The following is a 22,478-nucleotide window of genomic DNA, read 5'->3' on the forward strand; positions in this document are numbered from 1 at the left end:
TGCTGGCAGTAGGATGGAGATGGGAAAGCAGAAGGGCAAGAACCTCACTTCCAAGGCAATGGAGGGCCACTTCCCTGCTAACAATACATCTTATTTATCATTCATACTGGTTTTGAAGCTAAATACAAGGCAGGTGAACAGAACTTATAAAACAGTTCTCTGAGTTCCTGACTTCATTGATGTTTCCAATTGCAAATAACTCATCACTTAATGTATTAACTTTTAATTTCCCTTTCAGGTTTTAAATGAAAACACATGAATTTCCATTGCTAGCTGTCCTGTTTGGAAGCCACCCTCCATGCTGCAGGGTATGGTGGCTGTTTTAAATGAGATGCCTCTTTGCAAAGGCCATTTGAATCCATCCATGGAGGCTTGGGAAGCCACCAAACCATCACAGAGCTCTTGCCAGCTGCACTAACAAGCATCTGTCTGCAGAGGCCACTGTTGCGCCAGTGTGGTGGGACCTCACCGCCTGATGCCATGGATTTGGGGAACATCTAAGGTGAGAGCTACCAGCTGCTCCTGGAAGGGAGGGAGTCTCTTGCAGGGAGGGAGTCTCTGGTCCCTGAGCAATTCTGCATCAGATGGAGGTTGTCAGGACAGCTCTGCATCTCTCCCGAGGGCAGGCTGGGGCTCTGCATCCTGAGCCAGCATTTCCTTGAGCTGGGCCACTGCCTGGGCAGCAGTAACCCGTCAGTCCTTCCCACCACCCCATCTCGACAACAACCTTTGGTTTGCTCTTTGGTTTCTTGCTCTGAATCCAGATGCCTTCTTGGCTGGCAAACTCAAATCTCTCTGTGTAGAGATCTTGGACCCACAGCTAGCTGATGTGTGTGTAATCACCTCATCCTGCTCCTAGAGGTTCATCAGATGCCCTCTTTTTAAGGCACACCTGCTGCATTTCCACCACTCGGAAAGAAGAAACAGGCAGGAGGGGGCAGCACTCCTTATGAAATGAAAAAATGCTATAAAGGGAGGGCAGTAAAGAGGAAAAAACTGACTGTAGGTGAATCAATACTAGAAAACAGGGCTTGCTTAAAGGTTCTTCAAAGAAGGTAACAATACTTGTCACCATTCTCTCCCCCCTTGAGGTAGTGATTTATTTCAATGTACTGAGAAAATGGGTTTCACAGCTAACAGCCATTATTTCTAATCAATTACAGGATGATGCAGAACAGAGCAGATGCTCTGCACTTCAGCCATTCTTCACGCTTTGAATCACCTCCAGGACTCAGCAGCAGGTTGGAAGACAAAAAGGTATGTCAGGAGGCGATTCAAATTAAGATGCAAGCCTTACAACTGGAACAAAGCACTTCCTCATCTCTCTATACATAACAAGCTTTCTAACGGTGCCTGACTGCCTCATTTGATTCCTCCTTGCTATCAGTGAGGCTCAGTTGTTCAACTGGCCAACAGCAACGACACCATCTGAAAAAAGCCTATTTCTTTTTTGTTGCTGTTCCTTGAAACCTCCCAGCGAGCTGCATTGGCCAGGATGACAACCCAGGCAGCTGAGATGTCAGAGGAACCGATACACCCCAGCAGCACTTTGAGATGTGCATTTTCCTGCCTTTTTCGCTTCCACCATCCACACACAAATGTTATTGCGTCTTTCATATTCCTTTCTCTTTACTTCCACCTACCTGGATGCTTCACGATGCGCTGCTGGAGAGCTGTGTGCAGCCAACGATGGCTGGAAAGCACTCTCCAAGTCACAAACATTTCCCGTGACAGCCTCAATGCTTTATTCACCCTGACAAGACACTCACCCTGTGTGTGGCTGCTAGTGATGGGGAGATGGTGGCTACCTGTGCTGTGTTGCCCTTTCAGGCTTGTTGCCTGAGAAGAAATGAGCAGCACTGGAGCAGCAAGACCTCGGCCTGACTCAAAGTCATCACACAGCTGGAGAAGTGGAATTCCCACTCCAGAAATGTGCAGGATGCAGAGACATGGTGTCTACTCTTTGTGTTTGAACTACAGGCTCTGACTACAGGCTCCAGAGTGTCTTCTATGGACAGAGAAACCAATGCAAGGACCTAGGACAAACTGTAGGAATTATTTCTACACTGGAATACTCCAATGACTGTGGAGTGGTGTTAACATCTGCTCTGTTATTTTACCCAAAATAAGAACATGCTATGGCATTTTATCATAGAGCACAGGAACACTGTGGGGTGGATGGAGAACCTGCCTGCAAATCAAAGCAGGATTTCCATGGCCATGGTTGGCAGATCCCATTTCTGGAGCTGCAAATCTCAATTTCAGATGTTGGAGAAAACCCCAGGAGGAGAGAGCATCACCTGCCACACAGGAGGACCCGCAGGCACCTTTGTGCCTGACAAAGGAGAGGATACTTGTGATATTTAAGCAGATGCCAAAGAAACCTATGCTTTTATTTTCCTTTCTCCTGCCAAGGAAGTAAGTGTAATAAATCCTTTTGCCCCTTAAGGGTAACTCTTAAGGATCTGATCCTGATGGTAATGCCATTTCTAGACTCTCCTGATTAATCTGAGCCCTTCTTCCACACATCACCTTCTTGAACATGGATCAGATCAGAGCAAAAAAACATCCTCCTGTTTAAAGGCTGTTTTGGTGTCTCTCAGGCAAGATGACTTTGAGGGTCACCAGTTAAAAAAACTTTTCATTATGACTTCATCCAGATTGCAGTTAAAAGTATTTGCACAGCACCTAGCACAATGGATCTTGTCTCTGACAGCAAGTACTTAAGTAAGGGTGAAAATAACGCTGACTCCTGACAAAATGGAGCTGTCAATGAGCATTGCACATGTTGGACCTGGCCACGGGGGAAAAACTGAAGCCAGAATAAAAAAATTGAAGCCAGAATAAAAAAACATTCTCCCCCAGCCCAAGCACCAAGTCAGCTCCACAAAAGCCCTAAGACGACTTCCAATTCACAGGCTTTGGGGACCAAAGTCAGCAAAAATATTTTTAATTGCCAAGCTTTGCTTCATTCAGGAACATCAATCACTTGATTATTCAGCTGCACGTCGAGGATGGAGGAAGCAATTCCAGTCTGATGCTTTGCAAGCAACGTGAGGCATCAGAGACACACAAGTTACAGCAGTAATGGAGAAGGAAAATTTACACCAGGGAAGGAAAATAGAGGAGTCCTTCAACACAAGTTTTCACTGAGAGGTATTAAACAGTGCATTAGACCCAGAGTGCCTCTGATTCAACTCCAGCTGGGTTTGATAAGCTGCTGTGACAGCTCGGCACACAACACAGGCTTACCAGGAGAACATGAAGCCTAGTGACAACCTGAGGGCTGCATGGCTCATCCCCCTGTTGAGGCAGAACTTCCTACTGCATCATCTCAGCTGAAAAGGCTCCAAAACAAGCTTTCCTTCTTGAAGACTCATTATTGGCTAGTCTGTGTTTCCCTCAGTCGGGAGAGTGTCTTGAGTCTTCTTTTACAACAAGGTTTAAATTCTTCCATGCCCATAGGTCACATTTTTTAAAACAACGGCAACATATAGGTTTTTCTTAGGGGGCTTCTCTTTCTTCTAACATCTGTAAAGGGTCCATCCCAGTGCTGGGATGCTGCTACCTGTCAAGCTAAGTAAGACCAGATGAGCACGTATACTTATTAAAAAATACCTTTCAGGGATGCCTCTTGTTAAAGATTGACCATTGGAGATACACAAAGGAGATCAAGCACCAGCATACCACATTCATAGCTCCTGTGTAGTCTTCGCATACAGCACACATGGAGGGGATGGAGATGTGCTGCAGGAGCCATCTGGTGTGAGGAGGGAGAGGAGGTGGCTACATGAGACCTTGAAAGCAGCAGTTGTGAAGAACCATACAAACAGCAAAAAAGAGACTGGATGCTGGGGACAAAGGGGTGGACACTTAACATTCCACTAGCTCAGGCACCCCAATTGCGAGCGTTGCTCACTCCAAGTGCAAAGACATCCATGGCAGATGAAGGGATGGAGCCCAAGACAGGAGAGGAAAGGCAAAGGTGACTCCCAGCATCAGTCATTAGAGTTCCATGCTACACAGGTACCTGCTTTACCCTTATGTGGTTTTCCTGGGCTTAAAGAAATAGACAATTTGAGGTCATTTTAGTGAGAAAGGAACAAGAACAGCAGAACAAGAACTGCAACATGCTGAGTTGTCCTTCACTTACTGCATCAGGGAAGGCTGCTCCTCTCTGCTGCCTGAGTGGTACTGAGCCATTCACACTTTTTGAAATCTCCCTGGCTTTGTTTACAAGTGTTTTAAGCATTGGAGGAAACATTGTTGGTGCATGGCACTGGCTTTTGGCAGGGAAGTCCTATGTCTCCTTGTGTCTGCAGTTAAGAGTTACAGCAGCTTAAGCAGGCTTGGCTGGTCAAAAGCAAGAGCAAAACATAATTTATGGAAGCAAATCCACCAAATCTGACAGATCAACTTTCCTTCTCTGATGTGTCTCACATAGAAGTGTGACAAAGTGACTGCAATGATTTAGTGTAGGAACTAAGATAAATCCAAGACAATTTATACCAAAGTGGAGGGGTTTCATTCCAGCTGAGGAGTAAGTGCCAGGCCTCTCAGAAAACACATCTCAGAGGGCCTGGTATGCCCTTCTCTCAGGAAACCTCCCAGGGAAGGAGACAGGGAACTCCTGAAGACAATAAATCTGTCTCCTTTGACGTGTATACTCCAAGATTACTCCCAAGAAGATTGGAATGTCCCACAACATCTCCCCACAGAAAAGGCACAGCACTGCCTGCTCCTTTTGGAGAATGTCAGCTCTTCCATTTGCGGCTGCTTCTGGCTTCCTCCAACATCACCCTAAACATCTGTATTTCAAACTGGTACCAGTGTCTAGATGGCGCTTGAGGTCATAGATCAGCAGATGATGCCTGTGAAGACCATCCAAGTACAGAGCTAATCTGCAAGCCCAGGGCTTGGCAAAAGGGAGCCGGACACTTTTAGGACAGTCTTGATTTCCCCAGCAGCCATGGAGGAATAACTGTAGATGTTTACAACCAAAAAGTCACATAAGCTACATCAAAGGCTTTGCCATCTGTTGGCACTTGATTTAATAAAAAAACGACACTATAAATTGATTTTCCACTGATGAAGGAACACTCAAAGCCAACTAGGCCACTCAGCCAAAAGACGACAGCTTCATGCACCCAATACCTGGCACAAATGTCTGCATTCATAACCTCAGTTTTACATTTGAGATTCTGCTGTGGCATACTTGAATTTATTTAGAAAAGACTCTGTTCCTCACTCCCTTACCATCTTCTCTTTTCTTCAATGCTTCATCCACAGACCTGTTAACTTGAATATAGCGTCCCAGATCTGCTGTGCCACTTGGCTATCTGCAGACCACAGGGTGAAAACCAGAAAGCCAAACTAAAACGATGACTGATTGGCCCTACTGACTTGTGGAACTTCCACATTTAGTATGTTCAGTTTTCACCTTGTCCACTTTTACTGCAAGCTTTACATAGTCAGGCTATCACTTTCAACTGGGTCTCCCTTCCAGGCAAATTAGGGTCTCTGTGATGCTGCCCATAGATGTATTATTTTTCATCTGTTAGTAATTTAAACACACTGGCCAATTTTGACCAAATATGACCAAGGCAGAGACCGTGACTGTTGGTATTTTGGCTAAGGAGAGCTCAGATCTCATCACTCTGATCAGGCTGGTAGCAACAAACCAGTAAAATTAGTAGGAGAGTGGGAGGGTGCAGCACTCCCTGTGTCCTGGGAAGCAGGTAAAGAAATGAGATATTCTGGGGGATGTCCAAACAGAGGGAGGGAGCTGGGTAGATACTAGGGGACATAGGATGCAAGTTCACAGGAATCCAGCTTCACTGGTTCTGCGACACAAGGACCAAGTTTGCTCATAAGCATATTTTGACCTTTTCTTCATAAACAAGAGTTTTTCTCAAGCCTGAGATGCTTTCTTTTATAAGTGTAGTAGTTTTTTTTGGGCTTTGGTAGCATGTGGACTACAGGGATGGCTTCTTTAAACAAAGATCTGCCAGAAGCTTCCCCTGTAGCTGATAGGGTAATGCCAGTCAATTCCAACATGGACCCACAGCTGACCCAGGCCGGGCCAATTAATGACTAAGGTAACACCTCTCTGAATAACATATTGGAGAACAGGAAGAAGTTGCTGCAGCAGCAGCAGAAGGGAGTGAGAATGTGAGAACAACATCTCTGCAGACACCAAGGTCAGTGGAGATGGAGGGGGAGGAGCTGCGCAGGCACTGCAAGAGAGATTCCCCTGTGACCTGTGGTGCAGCCCATGGCGAGGCAGCTGTGCCCTTGCAGTCCATGGAGGCCACCAGGAAGCAGAGAACCATTGGCAGCCCATGGAGGACCCCACACCAGAGCAGGTGGATGCCTGAAAGAGGCTGTGACTCCGTGGGAAGCTCACCCTGGAGCAAGTTCCTGGCAGGACCTGGGAACCCATGGAGAATGGAGCCCACACCAGAGCAGGTTTGCTGTCAAGACTTGTGATCCTGTGAGGGACTCAGGCTGGAGCAGTCAGTACCTAAAGGACTGTTTTCCCTGTGGATGACCCACGTGGGGCAGGGTGTGAAGAGCTGGCCCAGTGGGAGGCCCCATGCTGGAGCAGTTCATGAGGAACTGTAGCCTATGTGAAGGACCCATGTTGGAGAAGTCCATGGAGGACTGTCTCCTATGGGAGGGATCCCACACTGTAGCAGTGGGAAGTGTGAGCAGGCTTCCCCCTGAGAAGAAGCAGCAGCAGCAAAGTCCATCTGTAATGAACTGACTGTAACCCCCATCCCCCAAGCTGCTGGCTGGGGAGAAGTAAGAGTCCTGGGAAGAGGGAGGGGTAGGTGTTTTAAGAGTCAGATTTTATTTTTCATTTTCCTTGCTGTGTTCTGATTATTCATTAATAAATGAAACCATTTTGCCCCAGGTTGACTCTTTTTTGCCTGTGATGGTCATTACTGAGTGATCTCCCTGTCCTTATCTCGACTTATTAACCTCGTTATATTTTTCTCTCCCCTGTCCAGTTTAGGAGGTGGAGTGATAGAACAACTTGGTGGGCACATAGCACTCAGCCAGGGCTAAACCATCACAATAAGAAAGATGGAGAGAGACTATTTACCAAGGCCTGCAGGGACAGGACAAGGGACAATGTTTTGGAACTGAAAGAAATTAGATTTAGGTCAGACATAAGGAAGAAATACTTCACTGTGAGGGCAATGAGACACTAGTGGAGGCTGTCCAGAGGAATTGTGGCTATCTCATCCCTGAAAGTGTTCAAAGGCAGGTTGGACAGGGCTTGGAGCAATCTCAGATAGTGGAAGGTGTCCCTGCCCAAGGCAGGGGGTTGGACTAGGTCTGTGAAGGTCTCTTCCAACCCAAACCATTCTGTGATTCTATGATGGAAGGAGATTCTCCAAGTGACAGATGCTCCAGAACCTCATGCTGTAGAACCCTGTCCATCAGCTAACCTGAGCTTGACGTGCCGGCGAGTCGGGACGGAGGTGGCTGGGGCAGAGCCCTGCCCGCTGTTACTCACCAGCTGGATGGCTATCATTAACACCGTCTTCAAAGTGAATGTCCTATCACAGAGGTCAAACAAATCTTCCAAGCTAGGACCAAGCAGCTCTAGTACCATGGCGTTGTACTTTCCACACGGTCCGAAGTAATACACCTGGGGAAGCCCTTCAGCTGGAGGAATATGGAAAGAACTGAAATCAGTCAATGGGACAACTTTAATACCATCCCTCCTGCTTGTAAATCTCTTGCTGGCAGAGCCTTTATTTGTACCTCTCAAACATCCTTTCTGTTTGATCTTGCCCAGCAAGCAAGTAAGTTTCAGCATGCATTGTGAATGAACTGAAGTCCAAATCAGTGCAGGCTTTGCACAGCTACACCCTTGAGTAGACAAACGAATTTCAAAAGCAATCACACAACCATATGAAAGTGGCCATCTTTGGCAGCTTGGACTTACTGAACAAGGCATGGAGTTCTCTATGCTGCACTAAACACCAGGTAGAGTACAGCCCCAAACACGGGCTGGCACTCATCTGAGCAGTGAGGAAGACAATAGCCCTTGCAGAAAATGAAGCATGTTCAAAAAAGGGCTGCTTGTTCAACCGAGAGAATATATAGCCATCATTTTTCAGCACAACCTTACACAAAGTTTACTCTTATTATACTCATGAGAAAAGGGTAAAAAAAAAAAGTTTCCCTATAAAAATAAGCAATCACAGTCAGGAAGCATATGTGCAAACCATTTTGCTGTGAGTTGCACACAAAACTCTCAACGCCCAACTGGTAGGATCCAGAGCCCACCCTTCCCACCTAACAGCTCTGCAACAGATTTCTCAGTGAGAGTAGCAGTATTGATACTCGGCTGACAGGGGCTTTTTGCACAGATTAGCTTTCCAAAAGGCTCCAGAAGAAAGGGGAAACACCATCCTTGCTGTCTGAATGCTCAACAAGCTGTACAAATTCACTGCTTGATTTACCTTTTGAGTCAAAAAAGAAAATCAGAGCAGCCCACACAGGCTCGGCATCTTGGCATCAGTATCGAGCTGTGCAATGCTTCAAAACACAGTATTTCCAGTCTACATCTCAGAAGCTCTTTGAAAACACAACAGAAGGAGTTTTGTTTTGAAATACAGGGATTTGCCCTATGTCAAAATATCATTTTTGCTTGAATACACAAAGGTAGGACGTCCTGTAAAGGCTCAGCATAGGGAGCACTGCTGTGTATGTGGCCTTTTATCACAAAGCCATGCTTGGATGCCATACAAGGTCTGTAAATTATATAGCATAAGACCTGAAAACACAGTGATTACACATGTTTATGGCATGTTTTAAGTATGTGCATACACCACCCCCCCTGACACTTACATAAGAGATCAATACTAAAAATAGCAAAAAACCCTTCCCTAATTACCAGACACCAGAATTAAATGGCTTGTGCAACTGCAGAGGTTTGTATCTGCTCCGTGGCGTGCTCAGGCAGCCTGGGCCTGCACAGGTCAGGACAGTAGAAAAGGGAAGCATTGAGGCTGGAGTGTATCAGCAACCTAATAACTTCTTGTCCTGCTACAGATTTAGGAAAGCCTCGTTTATCTGCCCTATGGTGCTTGTCAACCTGCCAACAATACAATAAATGTGGTGCTGAGATTACTAAAGCTTAGATATCACAGAACTTATGCTCCCATGTATTACTCAAAAAGAACAAAGTGCAGCTTGACAAAGATTACTGTAGGATGGTTTTAATCTTGTAAACTCACGTGCCTGGGGAATCATACAAGATATCAGTCATCAGGAGGCATTAATGAGGTATTACAAAGTATAGCAGGAATCCTCAGTCTAACCAGAGTTTTACACCCTATGTGGAACATTTACTCAACCTGGTCTGGGGAGGCTCCAGCTCCTAACAGAGCTTTGTGTTTTAGGAAGCATTAATGGCAATCCTCTAAGAAAAGAGGACAGTTTGATGCAGAAGTGATTCAGAAAGCCAAACAATGATGGGATGTGATCCAGGCAGCTCCAAAACATTTTCAAATATCCCCAAATCAACAAAAATGATAATTTAATGCCATCGTCTTAGTGCTGAAGGCTTAAATAACTGCAATAGCTCTTGCAGTAACTCATGGTGAGACACTGAGCTTTCAGTAAAATCTGATGAGGACTTATCTACATAATTATCTCAAATACCAAGATCATAATCTCGACATTTTAGAGAACAATAGAAGAATAATAGAAGAGAATCAGAGAATATTCTATGAATAGTTGAAAATGGAGACCATTATAAATTCAAGATAGATACACAGTGAGTACTTCTGCATCACGATAAATCTTGAAAAGTGCAAATCAGGAAGGAAACCACTTGGATCAGGAGTATGCTCATCAAGGTGTATGGGAGAACAAAATTGCAGAAAGGCTCTTCAGGAAGGTGAAGAATCCTGTTCTCAGAGCAAGCACACTTACACTCTTACTTGGTAAAGATAGAGCACTACAATTAAAACTAAATTCCTACTGGGCATAAGAACCAGGAAGAGATATTGCAGCAAGACTCAAAAGACAGGGATTTCGTGTAGGGAAAGAAGCAACACAACTCTCCAGTGCTCTCCAGGGTTCCAGCTCCTCCAGGAAGCTTTATCCACTTAGAATCTTACCAGCCAAGAGCTCAGAGTGTCCTTCTCAGCTATAAACCTCAGGAAGGGGAGCTCCTACAAGGTCAAGCTGTAGCAAAGAACATTAAGAAAAGCATCCTAAGTGCCAGCCTACAAAAGACATTAATAGTTTCAGGCATATTTTTAGAGTTTGATTTTTTTCTTGAGGGTTTTCAGCAGCAATGCTGCCAGCTCTGCAGTCAAGAACTTACTTAATGGCTTTGCTAGAACAGAAATACTGGAACATGTATCTAATTTTCGGACCCAGGCTGCATTGCTCACATATCCTGGCCCCAAAAAGCATTGCTGACAAGCCCTGCAGAGCCTTCCAACCTGAACCAAGGCTCCTCAGCTCCACATGAGTTACCAAAATAAAGTTACAAGGGACGGAGGGTAACGCACCCTCAGCTCACTCAAACACAAGTCAACAATTAGCATCTCTTTAAGAAGGGATACAGCTTGAAAGAGAAGATGTAAGCTTGATGTAAATATTCAAGGGTGCCTGTCACCTGCGGGATCCAAGCAGGCAGAGGAGGCTGGATAATTTCAGGGTGGTTCTCTGCCAACTTGAGATAGAGGCATCTCTGGATCCATTCTTCTTAGGAACAGTAAAAGGGGCAGCCTAAGAAAATCTGCATAAAATTTTCTTTAATCACAGTCCATCTGTATAATTCATGATGTAGCTTGGCTCTGTTGCAGCAATAAGCACCATGTCCTGGTGCCACCGAGTCCACTGCCATGGAGAGCCACAGGAACTCCACAAATATCACGAGTAGATCTGTATATACTTAAGGACGTTGCCAACAAAGAAGATTGACTGTGGAAAAAGTACCTTTTGTCTGGACAGTTGAACTTGAGGTTTTTAATAGCAAGTGATTGTGTCGACAGAGAACTGAAAAGGTCAAAGCAAGCCACGGTGCTGTGGACTGCCTGAGCTAGATAAACAGCTCCAGATTCAAAAAGCACAGGACGAAAAGCCACAGGCACAGCAGAGGTCTCATCTTCAGAATTCAAAGGTACTCTCAACACTCAAATACCAAGCAGATCAGTTTAATGCAACTGATACAGAAAATGACGGCTAAAGAAGGAATTGCTCCATGGCTTTAAACAAGAATGACACATTAAGGGAGGAAAAATCCAGGCACGACATGTGCAGGTTCTCCTTTGGAGAAAACGCACCTCTTACAGAAGAGGTTGCTGCAAGCAGAAATCATCTGAGTTTGCTTAACAGCTTCAGTCCTGCTGCTGCGTGATTTGGCTTGACTACATGTAAAAGGCCCCACTACACCCTCGCTCTCATGGAAAGCTTATCACCTTAATAAACACAGACTGATCACAGCACTGGAATTTACAGGCAAATTCTGCTATTTCAGCAGTGTAATGTCTTGGAAAAGATTCAAGCTGAGCACAGCAAAAACCTAGCCCAGCATTTTGGAGTTTAAAGCATTGTGGCTGGAAAGAGAGCAAATGCAGACATCAAAGCAAAAAACCCAGACTCTGCTTCCACCACGCTCCCGAGCAGCCACACAACTCCAGCCTCAGGTTTCCTCTCACTGCTCATGTAGGCTGCATCAAAAGGGAGCATCCTATCCTCGCTGCACCCTCAGCCCTCCCTGTGCTCGTCTCGCTGGGCAGCAAGTGAGATCAACTACTGTTTGCTTGAGCTTGAATGCAAAAAGGGGAACAGTAGCAGTAGCAGGACCACTGCTCCTCAAGAGAGCTTCATCTGAGCTCCATTAACACCAGGGAACTACATCTTTCAGCACATTTCCATGGCAGCATCAAGAATCCTGGCTGACTCGAGTAGTGCTGTCTTCCTGTCACATGCTTTACAGCATGACTAACAGCTCTAATAACTCCTCAGATAGCCAGCATACTCCAATAAATCACATTAGTCCAGGTGTTAGACATACAAGTTGTAGTGGTAGTCCAAAGCCATTTCCAGGACTGCTTCTGAAATGGCAGCTGGCAGAGAGATGCCAATCAAAGGTTATGCCCAAGGGAAATCTCATTTTCCGGCACTGTGATCAATGGGGCATAGTCTAGTTGGAGGCCTGTATCTAGTGGAGTCCCTCAGGGATTGGTGCTGGGACTGGTACTGTTTAATATATTCATTCATGATCTTGATGAGGGAACAGAGGGCACTGTCAGCAAGTTTTCTGATGATACTGAATTGAGGGGAGTGGCTGACACACCAGCAGGCTGTGCTGCCATTCAATGAGACCTGGACAGGCTGGAGAGTTGGGTGGGGATAAATATAATGAAATTTACAAGGGCAAGTGTAGAGTGTTGCATCTGGGAAAGAATAACCCCATGTACCAGTACAAGTTAGGGAATGAACTGTTAGAGAGTAGTGCAGGGGAAAGGGACCTGGGGGTCACGGTGGACAGCAGGATGGCCATGACCCAGCAATGTGCCCTCATGGCCAAGAAGGCCAATGGTATCCTGGGGTGTATTAGAAGGGCTGTGGTTAGCAGGTCAAGAGAGGTTCTCTTCCGCCTCTACTCTGCCCTTCTGAGACCACATCTGGACTATTGTGTCCAGTTCTGGGCCTCTCAGTTCAAGAAGGACGGGGAGATGCTTAAGAGAGTTCAGTGAAGGGCCACCAAGATGATGGAGTGAAGCATCTCCCTTATGATGAAAGGCAGAGACAGCTGGGGCTCTTCAGCTTGGAGGAGACTGAGGGGTGATCTCACTAATGTTTCCAAATATGTAAAGGGCGGGTGTCAGAAGGATGGAGCCAGGCTCTTCTCAATGACATCTAATGAAGACAAGGGGCAACGGGTATAAGCTGGAACATAAGAGGTTCCAAAGAAACACAAAGAAAAACATCACTGTGAGGGTGAGGGAGCACTGGAACAGGCTGCCCTGATGAGCTGTGCAGTCTCCTTCCCTGGAGACATTCAAATCCACCTGGAAGACCCACTCTAAGAGGTCTTGCTCTGGCAGGAGGGTTGGACTAGATGATCTTTTGAAGCACTTTCCAACCTTTAAGATTCTGTGAAAGACACAAAAAGCAGAAATAATCTGCTGCAGCTGAGAATATGCACTCATGCGCTGTACATGAGCATCATGAGAGGCTATGAACAAACCTCATGCAACAGTGAGCAGCCCAAAATACAGCCAGGAAGAGATGAGGTGGTGTCGTGGTTTTGCCCAGCTAGCAATGAAGCACCATGACAGTCTCTTGCTGGGTGCCCCCTATCCACACCCACCCTTGTTAAGATGGCAGAGGTGGCAGCAAAATGGGATGAAAAAAGATAACTAAGGATGTTGTGGATTGAGACAAGGGCAGGGAGGGCTGGCTGCTAATTATGGTTCTGGGCAAAACAGACTCCAGTACTTGACTTAGAGAGGAAAGTGGGAAAGTTTATTCTACTACCCACAAGAAGCAGAACAGAATAAAAACTAAAAAGAGAGTAGGATGATTGAGAAAATTACAAGCAGCACTTTAAGATCTCCCTCCCCCATCCCTTCTTTCTTCCCAGGCCCAGCTCACTGCTCCTGATATCTCTACCTCCTCCCCCCTCAACAGCTCAGGGTGGGGGGGGGCACGGAATGGGGGCTGTGGTCAGTCTCTCACAGATGGGCTCTGCCGCTTCTCTCTTCTCAGAGTAGGACGACTCCTTGCCATTCTTCCCCTGCTCCAATATGGAGTCTTTCCCACGGGACACAGTCCTTAACAAACTTCTCTGGTGTAGGTTCCTCCCAGCAGCTGTGGCTCCTGCCAATACAGGATCCCTCACATGGGACACGCCATCTTCTAGGCATAATTTTAATTCATTTCTTTGGCGTGGGTTCTTCCCACAGTTACAGCTTCTGTGAATATGGGATCTCTCATACAGCACATGGCCTCCTCTGGCCATAGGCACTGCCTCTGTCACAGGGTCTTTAATGAAATAAGTCACTGCCCCTGATGTGGGATCTTCAGCAAAATAAGTCACTACCCCTAATGTGGGGTCTTTAACAAAATGCAAAGAAATCTCAGCTTCACCAGTCCTCTCCATAGAATGCAGGGGAGAGTCTGCTCCAGCACACCTCCTTCTCCCTTCCCTCACTGACCTTGTAACTGCAGGAAGCCACATGAGGCACCTATATCAATGGAGGTGCAAAAGCCAAGTCCCCATACATCACACCACCAGGAGACAACTACAACTTGTGAAAACGGAATGATATTTCCCACGGGAAATTGGTTTCCCCACTGCCTTAGATGTAGTGTTGTCAAATAGAGAGAAACTGATATCTTCAACTTCAAGAGTAATTACAGAATGATGTTATAACCTCTCTTCATGCATCTGAGCTCTACTGCAGAGGGGAGACATTTCTGAGAAACCCCAAAATGGATACCCAAAAAAAGAGGGAGGAGGAAGCAATCTGAAGCCAAAGGCCTCATGCTCGTTGCAAAACCACAAGAGCTATTCTTCATAAAAACAGATGCAGAGACATGACAACAGCGTTAGCGTACAAAACCTTCTGTCTGATTTTAAAGCACTACTGATGAATGGGATGTAGATTGTCACAAAATTTTCATTCAGAGTGAAAAGTTTATTTTTACAAATCACAGAACACAAAATTACATGATAAACAGCATAAATAGCAACTGTGCAAGAGCTGAACATTTATAGCTAAAATTAAACATGTTCAAACAAATTAAACAAATTGCTTTAGAGTAGTCAAGCCATTTAAGCTGATTACACTAATGAGGATCTACCCTTCTCTTAATTTTCAAATCTGAAAAAAATCCTGGCTGAAACAGAAGCTTTGCTATCAACAGCAACATCGGTCACATCTTGTAACTTTTGAAAACACGCCCTGGGATAGTGGGTTTAAATCAACCCGAGAACGTTGGTTAACAGATTACGTCTATGGGCTGGAATTAAAAAAGCTCATTTTGACCATCAGGTTTCTGAATAATATGCTTCAAAATTGGAAAAAAGGTGAGGAAAGTTACTAAACAGGCTTGTTACTTAGCATAAAGCTGCCCTAAAGGTCTTTCAAATGTTTGGTTGCATGTTTCAGAGACATCTTTTTTCAAAGTAGAACTGCAAGACCTTTTCAACTTTAACTGGAGGAGTTTAGTCAAGGACAGACTTTGGGTGATAGAGAATATTTTCTCTTGCTTGTTTTAACAAAACATCCAGCAGTTGAGGCATGAAGGAAAACAAGAAGAAAATGCAATTTCTGGCTCCAGTATCAATTCACTTGCAGCTGTGTTGCAGGTGGAAAAAAAGGTGATACCAACACTTTCTCCCCTGATGACTGCAGGGGAAGCCGAGCTTCTCATGGGAAGAGATGACAGTTGGTACCCTCAGTACAACAGTTGTGTACAAGCCATAAGCAGGTAGAGCTACTCCCTCCTCCAAGGAGTTTGCAAGTAGAGTGTGGTTTCCATGCAGACTCCAAGGCTCCAGCTTCACTCCAGAAACCCAATGTATTTTGTGCAGCATATGCGAGATGTAGTGGGTCCCTGTTGTGTTTTCAGTAGCTTGTTAGTATATGGAATCATAGAATGGCAGGGGTTGGAAGGGACATTTAGAGATCAAATGACCAGAAAAAAGGAAAAGGAACAGAACTAAAACAGACTCGGGAAGGACAGAAGGAAGAGCATATTTGGTTTTGCTGCTGGTAAAAATCCAAACAGTTTGATTTTTACTTCAGTTTCAGAAAAGCAATTTTCACGATTGTTGTTATTAAAATGGGGAGGCATTTCATTTTCCTTGACTTATACAAGCCTGTTCCACGGCTTCACTTGGTTAAACAACCCTTCACTATACACCAAGAAAGACACAGTTTCACAGAGGGTACACCAAGAGAATGTTCACATTTTGTGTGCATGACAGTAAAACTAAAAAAAACCACTGGGAGGAGAATCAGCGCTAGGTGGAATGGGTAAGCTGCAGGAAAACATTTAAAATCTGGGACATTTACCAGAAACACCCATTCCCAGGCAGTGTTTTAGCTGTAGTGAGCAAACCATAGTCAAGCAAAATTGTTGACAAAGACAAAAGAATGAAGCACAACATAATAAATTGCTTTTTTATTTGGTAAGTTTTGCGTGACTGAATTCACATCTCTAGGGTTCAAGGGAAATGACTGCACTCAAATCTCACATTACCGGTGGACTTCATATTGATATACTCTTTGCAACAATCCCTTGTTCCAGTGCCAACAGCAACTGACACACACACCACCTTAAGAGAAGGATGAAAACAGTATGGAATTTATGAAGAGTTACTTTAAATCATTCCCAAAAGTTCTAATTGAATTTCTAGTTTAATTATCTACCTTTACCCACACACCTACAATACAAGGGCGAGGGAGAAAAAAATATATCAACAGGTTTCATTTCACCAAGTTATGCCTGCTTTGCTCTCTGGAGCCCATCTTTTTGCTGAAAGGTGTGAGAAGTTGCTGTGCTACAGTTTTTAACTTCTTGAGGGTTAAGCAAGGGGTTACAGCAGTCTCCTGAAGGCAATGGGGTCTGCTCAAAAACATCTAATGTAATTCAAACACAGACACAAAGGGAACCAGATCCCCAGGCTACTTTTCTACCTCCAAGCTCAACTTGAAGGTGTAAATCACAGCAGCTCCGTGCCATCCAACCCTCCAGGTGCCATAGGCAGCCCTCGCAGGTGGGATCCCAGCCCCAGGCTGATGCACTTGGCAGGACAGACATAGCTGCTGCCATGCTGCAGGGCACTGCACCAGGTGAGTTTTGCTGGTTGCTGCAAAGTCAGACCACGCCTGTGATGGCCAAATCAATTCTGCTGGTTAATACCAAAGGGAAACACTTTCCTGCTCAGTTTTCCTTGGCTGTGCAGTTCTTGGATTGGGAAGGTTAAGAAAAATCATCAACAGCTCTTGACTGCAAGAGAGTGCTCAGCAGCACACAAATTTAACTTCAGAGGCACTGCCAAGGGAGAAGCTACGCCTTGGCAGATACAAAACGCTAAGAAAGCAGCAATAATAAATGCTGCTGAATCTTTCCTCTGCTGTACAGAGAAATAGTTTGACAGCACCCAGTCCCAGGTGGCCCCTGTCCTGCATCAACTCATCTCCACTGGAGACTGGCAGCTGCAGGCAGAGCTTTTACCGGCTCTGTCCTTCCTCCCCATCCGCATGCCAAAAATCTATAGCACGAGTTAAGTGATACTTTAAGCTTTTGGTGCCAGAGAGCCGCAAAATAAGGTAAAACTGCCATGATGACAATGCAGAGAGAATTTGACAGCTCTTATTACAGCTCAGCTGCAACCCACGGCGCTGTGCAGTAACCTGGAGTCATTCTGGCCAGGATGGTTCAGCAATGTAAAGCAAAACTGGCATGAACAGGCAGTTTTTGTCATTGATCCAAAAGCATTTGGGTCTGGGATGACAGATCAGGCTGGTCCAGTACAGCTGGATAAAGCAGCTGATGGTTCCAGAAACACAGCCTCTGCGTTGGGTGCTCCTAAGTATGACAATGCTTGGCCATGTGCAGGCAGCTGAAGGTGGCCAGCTTCCACAGTGGGACAATTCAGGTGGAATTTTTGGTGGCACAACCATTCGTGCCATCCCCTGGCTGTGCTGAGACTTGACGGCAAAGCCGTGAGTGCAGCACCACGGCACTCATGCTGGTCATACTAGGAGGGCAGCTTGATAGCTGGAATGCTCTGTGCTGCCATCAGGCTGCCTGAGCAGTAGGCAGCACAGGCCCCAACAGGAGGACTGATCAAATAGCCACAAGATGGGCATTTGCTCGCACAACGGCATCATTCAGAGTCAATGGATGCTGAGAGTCAAACACATGGGAACTACACAACAAATCAAGAGATTGGCATTCATCAGTCCCATAACTATTGTAGTGTTTGAGGGAGACAGAGAATTGTCAGATGAGTAGGAAAGTGTTACCCAGATGGTCGTTCTGGCCTACACCAGGGCAGAGCTTGCTGAGAAGTCTTTATGGCATAACTGGATCCATTACAGATTCACGGGCAGAGTCTATGGCTCATCTTTTCAAGCTAGGAGGCGGCTTTTGAATACCAATCAGGGCACAACTCAGAAACACAAGGCCCAAATCCACTGAATAGTCAGCCTGGGATGTGGGCAGCCCTCTGTATCAGAACTTTACCTGCACCAAACCTCCCTGGCGCAGCTCAAGCGTTTCCCTCTTTAAGGTGAAGAGCACCTCAAAAACCTTCAGTGTGTGTAAGATGCTGTTGCTTAGGAAGAACATAGGACTGGAGTCCCACTAAATCAGGCACTCATCCTCCAAAAAGGAATCAGCTTTGTTTGACTCGAGGCAGCGCTCAACACCTGACACATTGGCCCTCCAGCAAATGAATCAGCATTTATAGCTCTAGATCTTGCTTAGTTTCTAAGTGCAGCGTCCCAACAGCTTGACAAATCCTCATAGAAGGGCCACGGAAGTGAGATGGGCAGAACAATAAGGCTAACTGGTTGCTACACTCTTATTAATTATTATGGCTCTAATTGCCAAACTGAGTTTTCCATTCAATGTAAATGTAAATTCCAGTTTATCTTCACACATTATTTCCATCTCCTCCTTCATATGGCTGAGGCACCCACAGTCCCAGGCGGAACGTGAACTGCTAGCAAGCCTGAGATGTTTAATCTCAAGCTTTGCTAGAAACCATCAGAAACAGCAGAGAGACTTTCACAATTAAATGTCCCATCCCTCTCCTCCAGTCCAGCTGAATCCTTACAGCAGTTGGGCCAGCAGCACAACCTGCTCTTTGGAGATACAGCTATCAGAAGAACCCAGCGAGGCATCAGGGATGGCTCAGATGAAACTGACTGCTACAGATTTACAATCACTCTTGCAGGGTATGTCAGGCTTTAAGGAAAAGTGTCTGCAGGTCCAGCACCCTGTCCTTCCCCAGTGTCACCAGTTTTGATTTGTGATTACTGCAATGGATAGCGGAAGAGTATGAGATGCATGAGGACTTTCTGAAATATAAAAAGGAAACTGCCCTAATCTCATATTAAAATATTAATGGCCTTGCTTTAAAAGCATCTGACAGCTTCACATTGACAAAGCAGAAATTTAGCCCAAGGAAGTCACAACTTCTGATGTTAAGAGAGGCTGAAATGTGCCCATTTGGGAAGCACTTCTTAAGAAGGGAATTGCCACATTAAAAAAAAAAAAAAACTAAAACCAAAATAAACAACCCAAGTATTTTTAGATAGTAAAATACTATCCTCCAGAGATCAACAGCAAGCCAGCTTTGAAAGCAGGCAGGCTTTAACCGGGCACGTTACAGTAATGCATACCTTTCATTTTGCAATTCAAAAGCTCTGAAGTCAGAGATCTCTCAAGTTCAAAAGTTCACTGGACTGTCCAGAGTCTAAAACGAAGTTACCAATAGTCATTCTTCAAGGGTGCAGATTAAGTGTGAATGCCCTCCCTTTGTGTTGCACTCTGTTTAAAAAGGTCAGTTTCAGGCAAATGAAGCCATGTCTCCTCACTCAGCATCTCAAATCTACCACCAGCAGCATGTGTCTTTGCAAGACTTGAGAATGAAGGGAGAAGAGTTTTTCCTTTCTGTCACAAAATCACCCCAACAGCCTAAAGCCCCAGGAATGTGAAGTAGGCAAATGGGTATCTGTTTTGTATCATCTCACATCTATAAGTCACTTATCTAGTACTTACAGTAACTAAACACGTTCTAAAATATTTTCATACATTCCAAAGAAGGAGGCTGCAGTGCTCAAACAGAGTGTTGTAGCATGACAGCCATGAACAAACCTTTCAGTACAATGAAGCAGGTCATACACCCACTTCAGGCAATGGCTATGTGTCACTCTACACGAATGCAAACCCACTTTGAGGTACAAGGAGGCAATCCTCACTCAGTAGCTCTCCTGCCCCAACCCAGTACCTCACTGTGGGGAGACCTGCTGGCTTAACCTCTAGCCATGCTCCTGTTTCCATCAAAGTGGCAAATGTGAATGGGATTTCTGAAGATTAAAGCAATCACAACAACAGCTAATGGGCATGTTTGCACTCCTTAATTAAACAGGGGTGTAGACATCTTGCACTAACTCTCATGTATGTGGCCTTGAGTTACTCCAGCTTCCTTGGGGAAAATCATGCACAGAGATTTCCCTGTGCAATAGCTGGTACTGGCAGCATGCTCCATCACAGTGGCTTGTTTACATTAATCTGTACAACAAGTCTAAGCAAAATGACCTCATTACTACGTGAAGGACAGCATTGTGCAACTAGCATGGAAAGAATTTCTTTACAAAAGGACACCAGCAGGTACAAAGCATGAGGCACGTGAGTAAAGCAAGAACAAGACAGAACAAGAAAAAACACACTCCACATGGGCAATCCTGAAAAGCTAACTTAATAGGCAGGATGGAGGAGGAGACTGCTCAGCTACATTGAAAAAATATATATGCAAATATTGGCTAGACACTGTAAAAGGCTCAGTTATTTATACCACCTTCATTTGCCTTAGTCCTACTTTGGGATGAGTAAACAGATTGCTTTGCTCCACTGAGTTGTGCAACAGAAAGAGGTCCAAAAGTAAACATGCAGATTCCATATTTCATTAGAGGTGAACTTGTTTACAGAGCAAGAATTAAAACAAAACCAGAGAACCCGTCAATATTCTATATGTGCCGATGTACTCCTCCTGACTCAGTACATTCTGCTCGTATGGTCTGATTCATCTATTGCGTGGGCTGAGGAAAGCAGAGATCTTGGCTTCCCGAGATTCTCCAGCATTTCAGATCCCTCTTCTGCTTTCCACCAGGACACTGCAGAGGCTCATCACGTTTGACGTGCTCAAAAATGTCACCGACGTGTCCTGGGGACCAGCAATGGCTACAGAGCCACTGGAACTCTATGCAGTTGACACTGGCCTGCTATGAATCACAAGTGCCAAGGTGGGACTGCGAAGGAGTGGGGGAAGGTGTGACTCATCTGCCAGCTGATATAAAAATAAACTACTACTGAATCAAAAATGCATTACTTCCTCACACTGTATGCACAGGCTGAAGCTGTCACTATGCTAGAGCTCGACTAGCAGCCAAAAGAAGCCTGAAAATAAGCAGTACTCCATTTTACTCTCCAAAGTCCAAGCTTACAGGGAACACACAACATATGGCGTCAACAGCCACAGGGGAGAGATGCCAGAGATGCTTTGAAATGTAGTAACAACAAAACCAAAAACTCCTATATATCTACTGGTTACTGCTGGAAGGTCAGTACTTCCTGGGACTATGGTCAATTATTTATTTGCATGGAAGGGTAACAATGAAGAGCAGTTTCCTGATTGTGTGAAGACGTTTTTCAGCTATGGTCATGTCCCACGAGAATGGGACTGGGCTCAGAGCAATAGAGTGACAGTCAGGCAGCACTAGGCTCCATGTCTTCAAGCAAAGACTTAGAAGGACAAACATACTTTGGGGAGAGAAAAAAAAAAAAAGAGATAAAGCTTTGCAAGCATGCACCAATGCAGCAGACATGTTTGCCTCAACTCCTCAGCAAAGTCAGGCTTACAGAAAGAGAAAAGTCTTCTTTTTTCTTCCCCTCCAACCCAAATAGTTGGAATAAAAGAGGTAAGTTTTTGGACAAAGTTCATCTTAAGCTCTCAGTATCTGGTTTCCATTGCGATTGGGTGGCTCTGCAGACATGAAGATGTGAAGAGATGTTTCCCCCTGTGAAGAGATGTTGGAAGAGATGTTTCCCTCATGAAGTCTGTGGGAATTCACCCTGAAGGAAAGGTGAGAAGACAAAAAAGACCATTCCTGCTGAAAGTCCTAAAATCAGGGCAAGTAAAAAAGAGCCCACAATCCAACGCAATGGCTAAGACCTTAACATGCCACCAGCTGAAGAAGGTGGCTCAATGGGCCTGTCAAGACTCTTGCAAGCTGTATGAATTGCTTTATTTGCCTAAATCAAGTAGGAGAGTCCTGGGATGCTGCTGGGTGAGCAGAGGGAAGCTCAATGAAAGCAAAACCTTTGCCTTTTGGTACACTGCCCAGGAAAAGACAACCATTGCAGGAGTTAGGAGCTGGATTTCTTCAACTACAAAGTAACCCAGCTTTGCCCTGCTAACAGCAGCTTCTCCACCCCAATACTTATGGAGAACCAGACACTCAAAGGTCACCTTGTGGTGGGGATGGATGGAGCTCCTCCAGTTATCATCCTGCAAGCTCTAGTGCCTAACTATTCAAGACTTTTTGTGAATGATGAGAAGACAAGCCCTTACTCCACAAACTTCAAATACAGGCAACAAATTATATGCTCAAGGGACTGTTTTAACACTGGAAAATACATACATATATCAGGAGATATAAAAGCATCCAGTTGAGTTGGAGGGAGAG

General features: G+C 45.1%; 1 protein-coding gene across 7 annotated transcripts in view; it reads right to left on the reverse strand.

The window, feature by feature from the left end:
• Positions 1-22,478, reverse strand: part of CSNK1G1 (casein kinase 1 gamma 1) — a 116,365-nt gene that overhangs the window by 24,618 nt on the left and 69,269 nt on the right. For all 7 annotated transcript variants that reach the window (XM_061999179.1, XM_061999176.1, XM_061999178.1 and 4 more), the window contains one exon: positions 7,526-7,677. In XM_061999179.1, the coding sequence (XP_061855163.1) occupies positions 7,526-7,677 (152 nt within the window). The remainder of the gene's footprint in view (positions 1-7,525; positions 7,678-22,478) is intronic.

The sequence above is a fragment of the Colius striatus genome, chromosome 7, assembly GCF_028858725.1.
Source record: "Colius striatus isolate bColStr4 chromosome 7, bColStr4.1.hap1, whole genome shotgun sequence".
Classification (NCBI taxonomy): domain Eukaryota; kingdom Metazoa; phylum Chordata; class Aves; order Coliiformes; family Coliidae; genus Colius; species Colius striatus.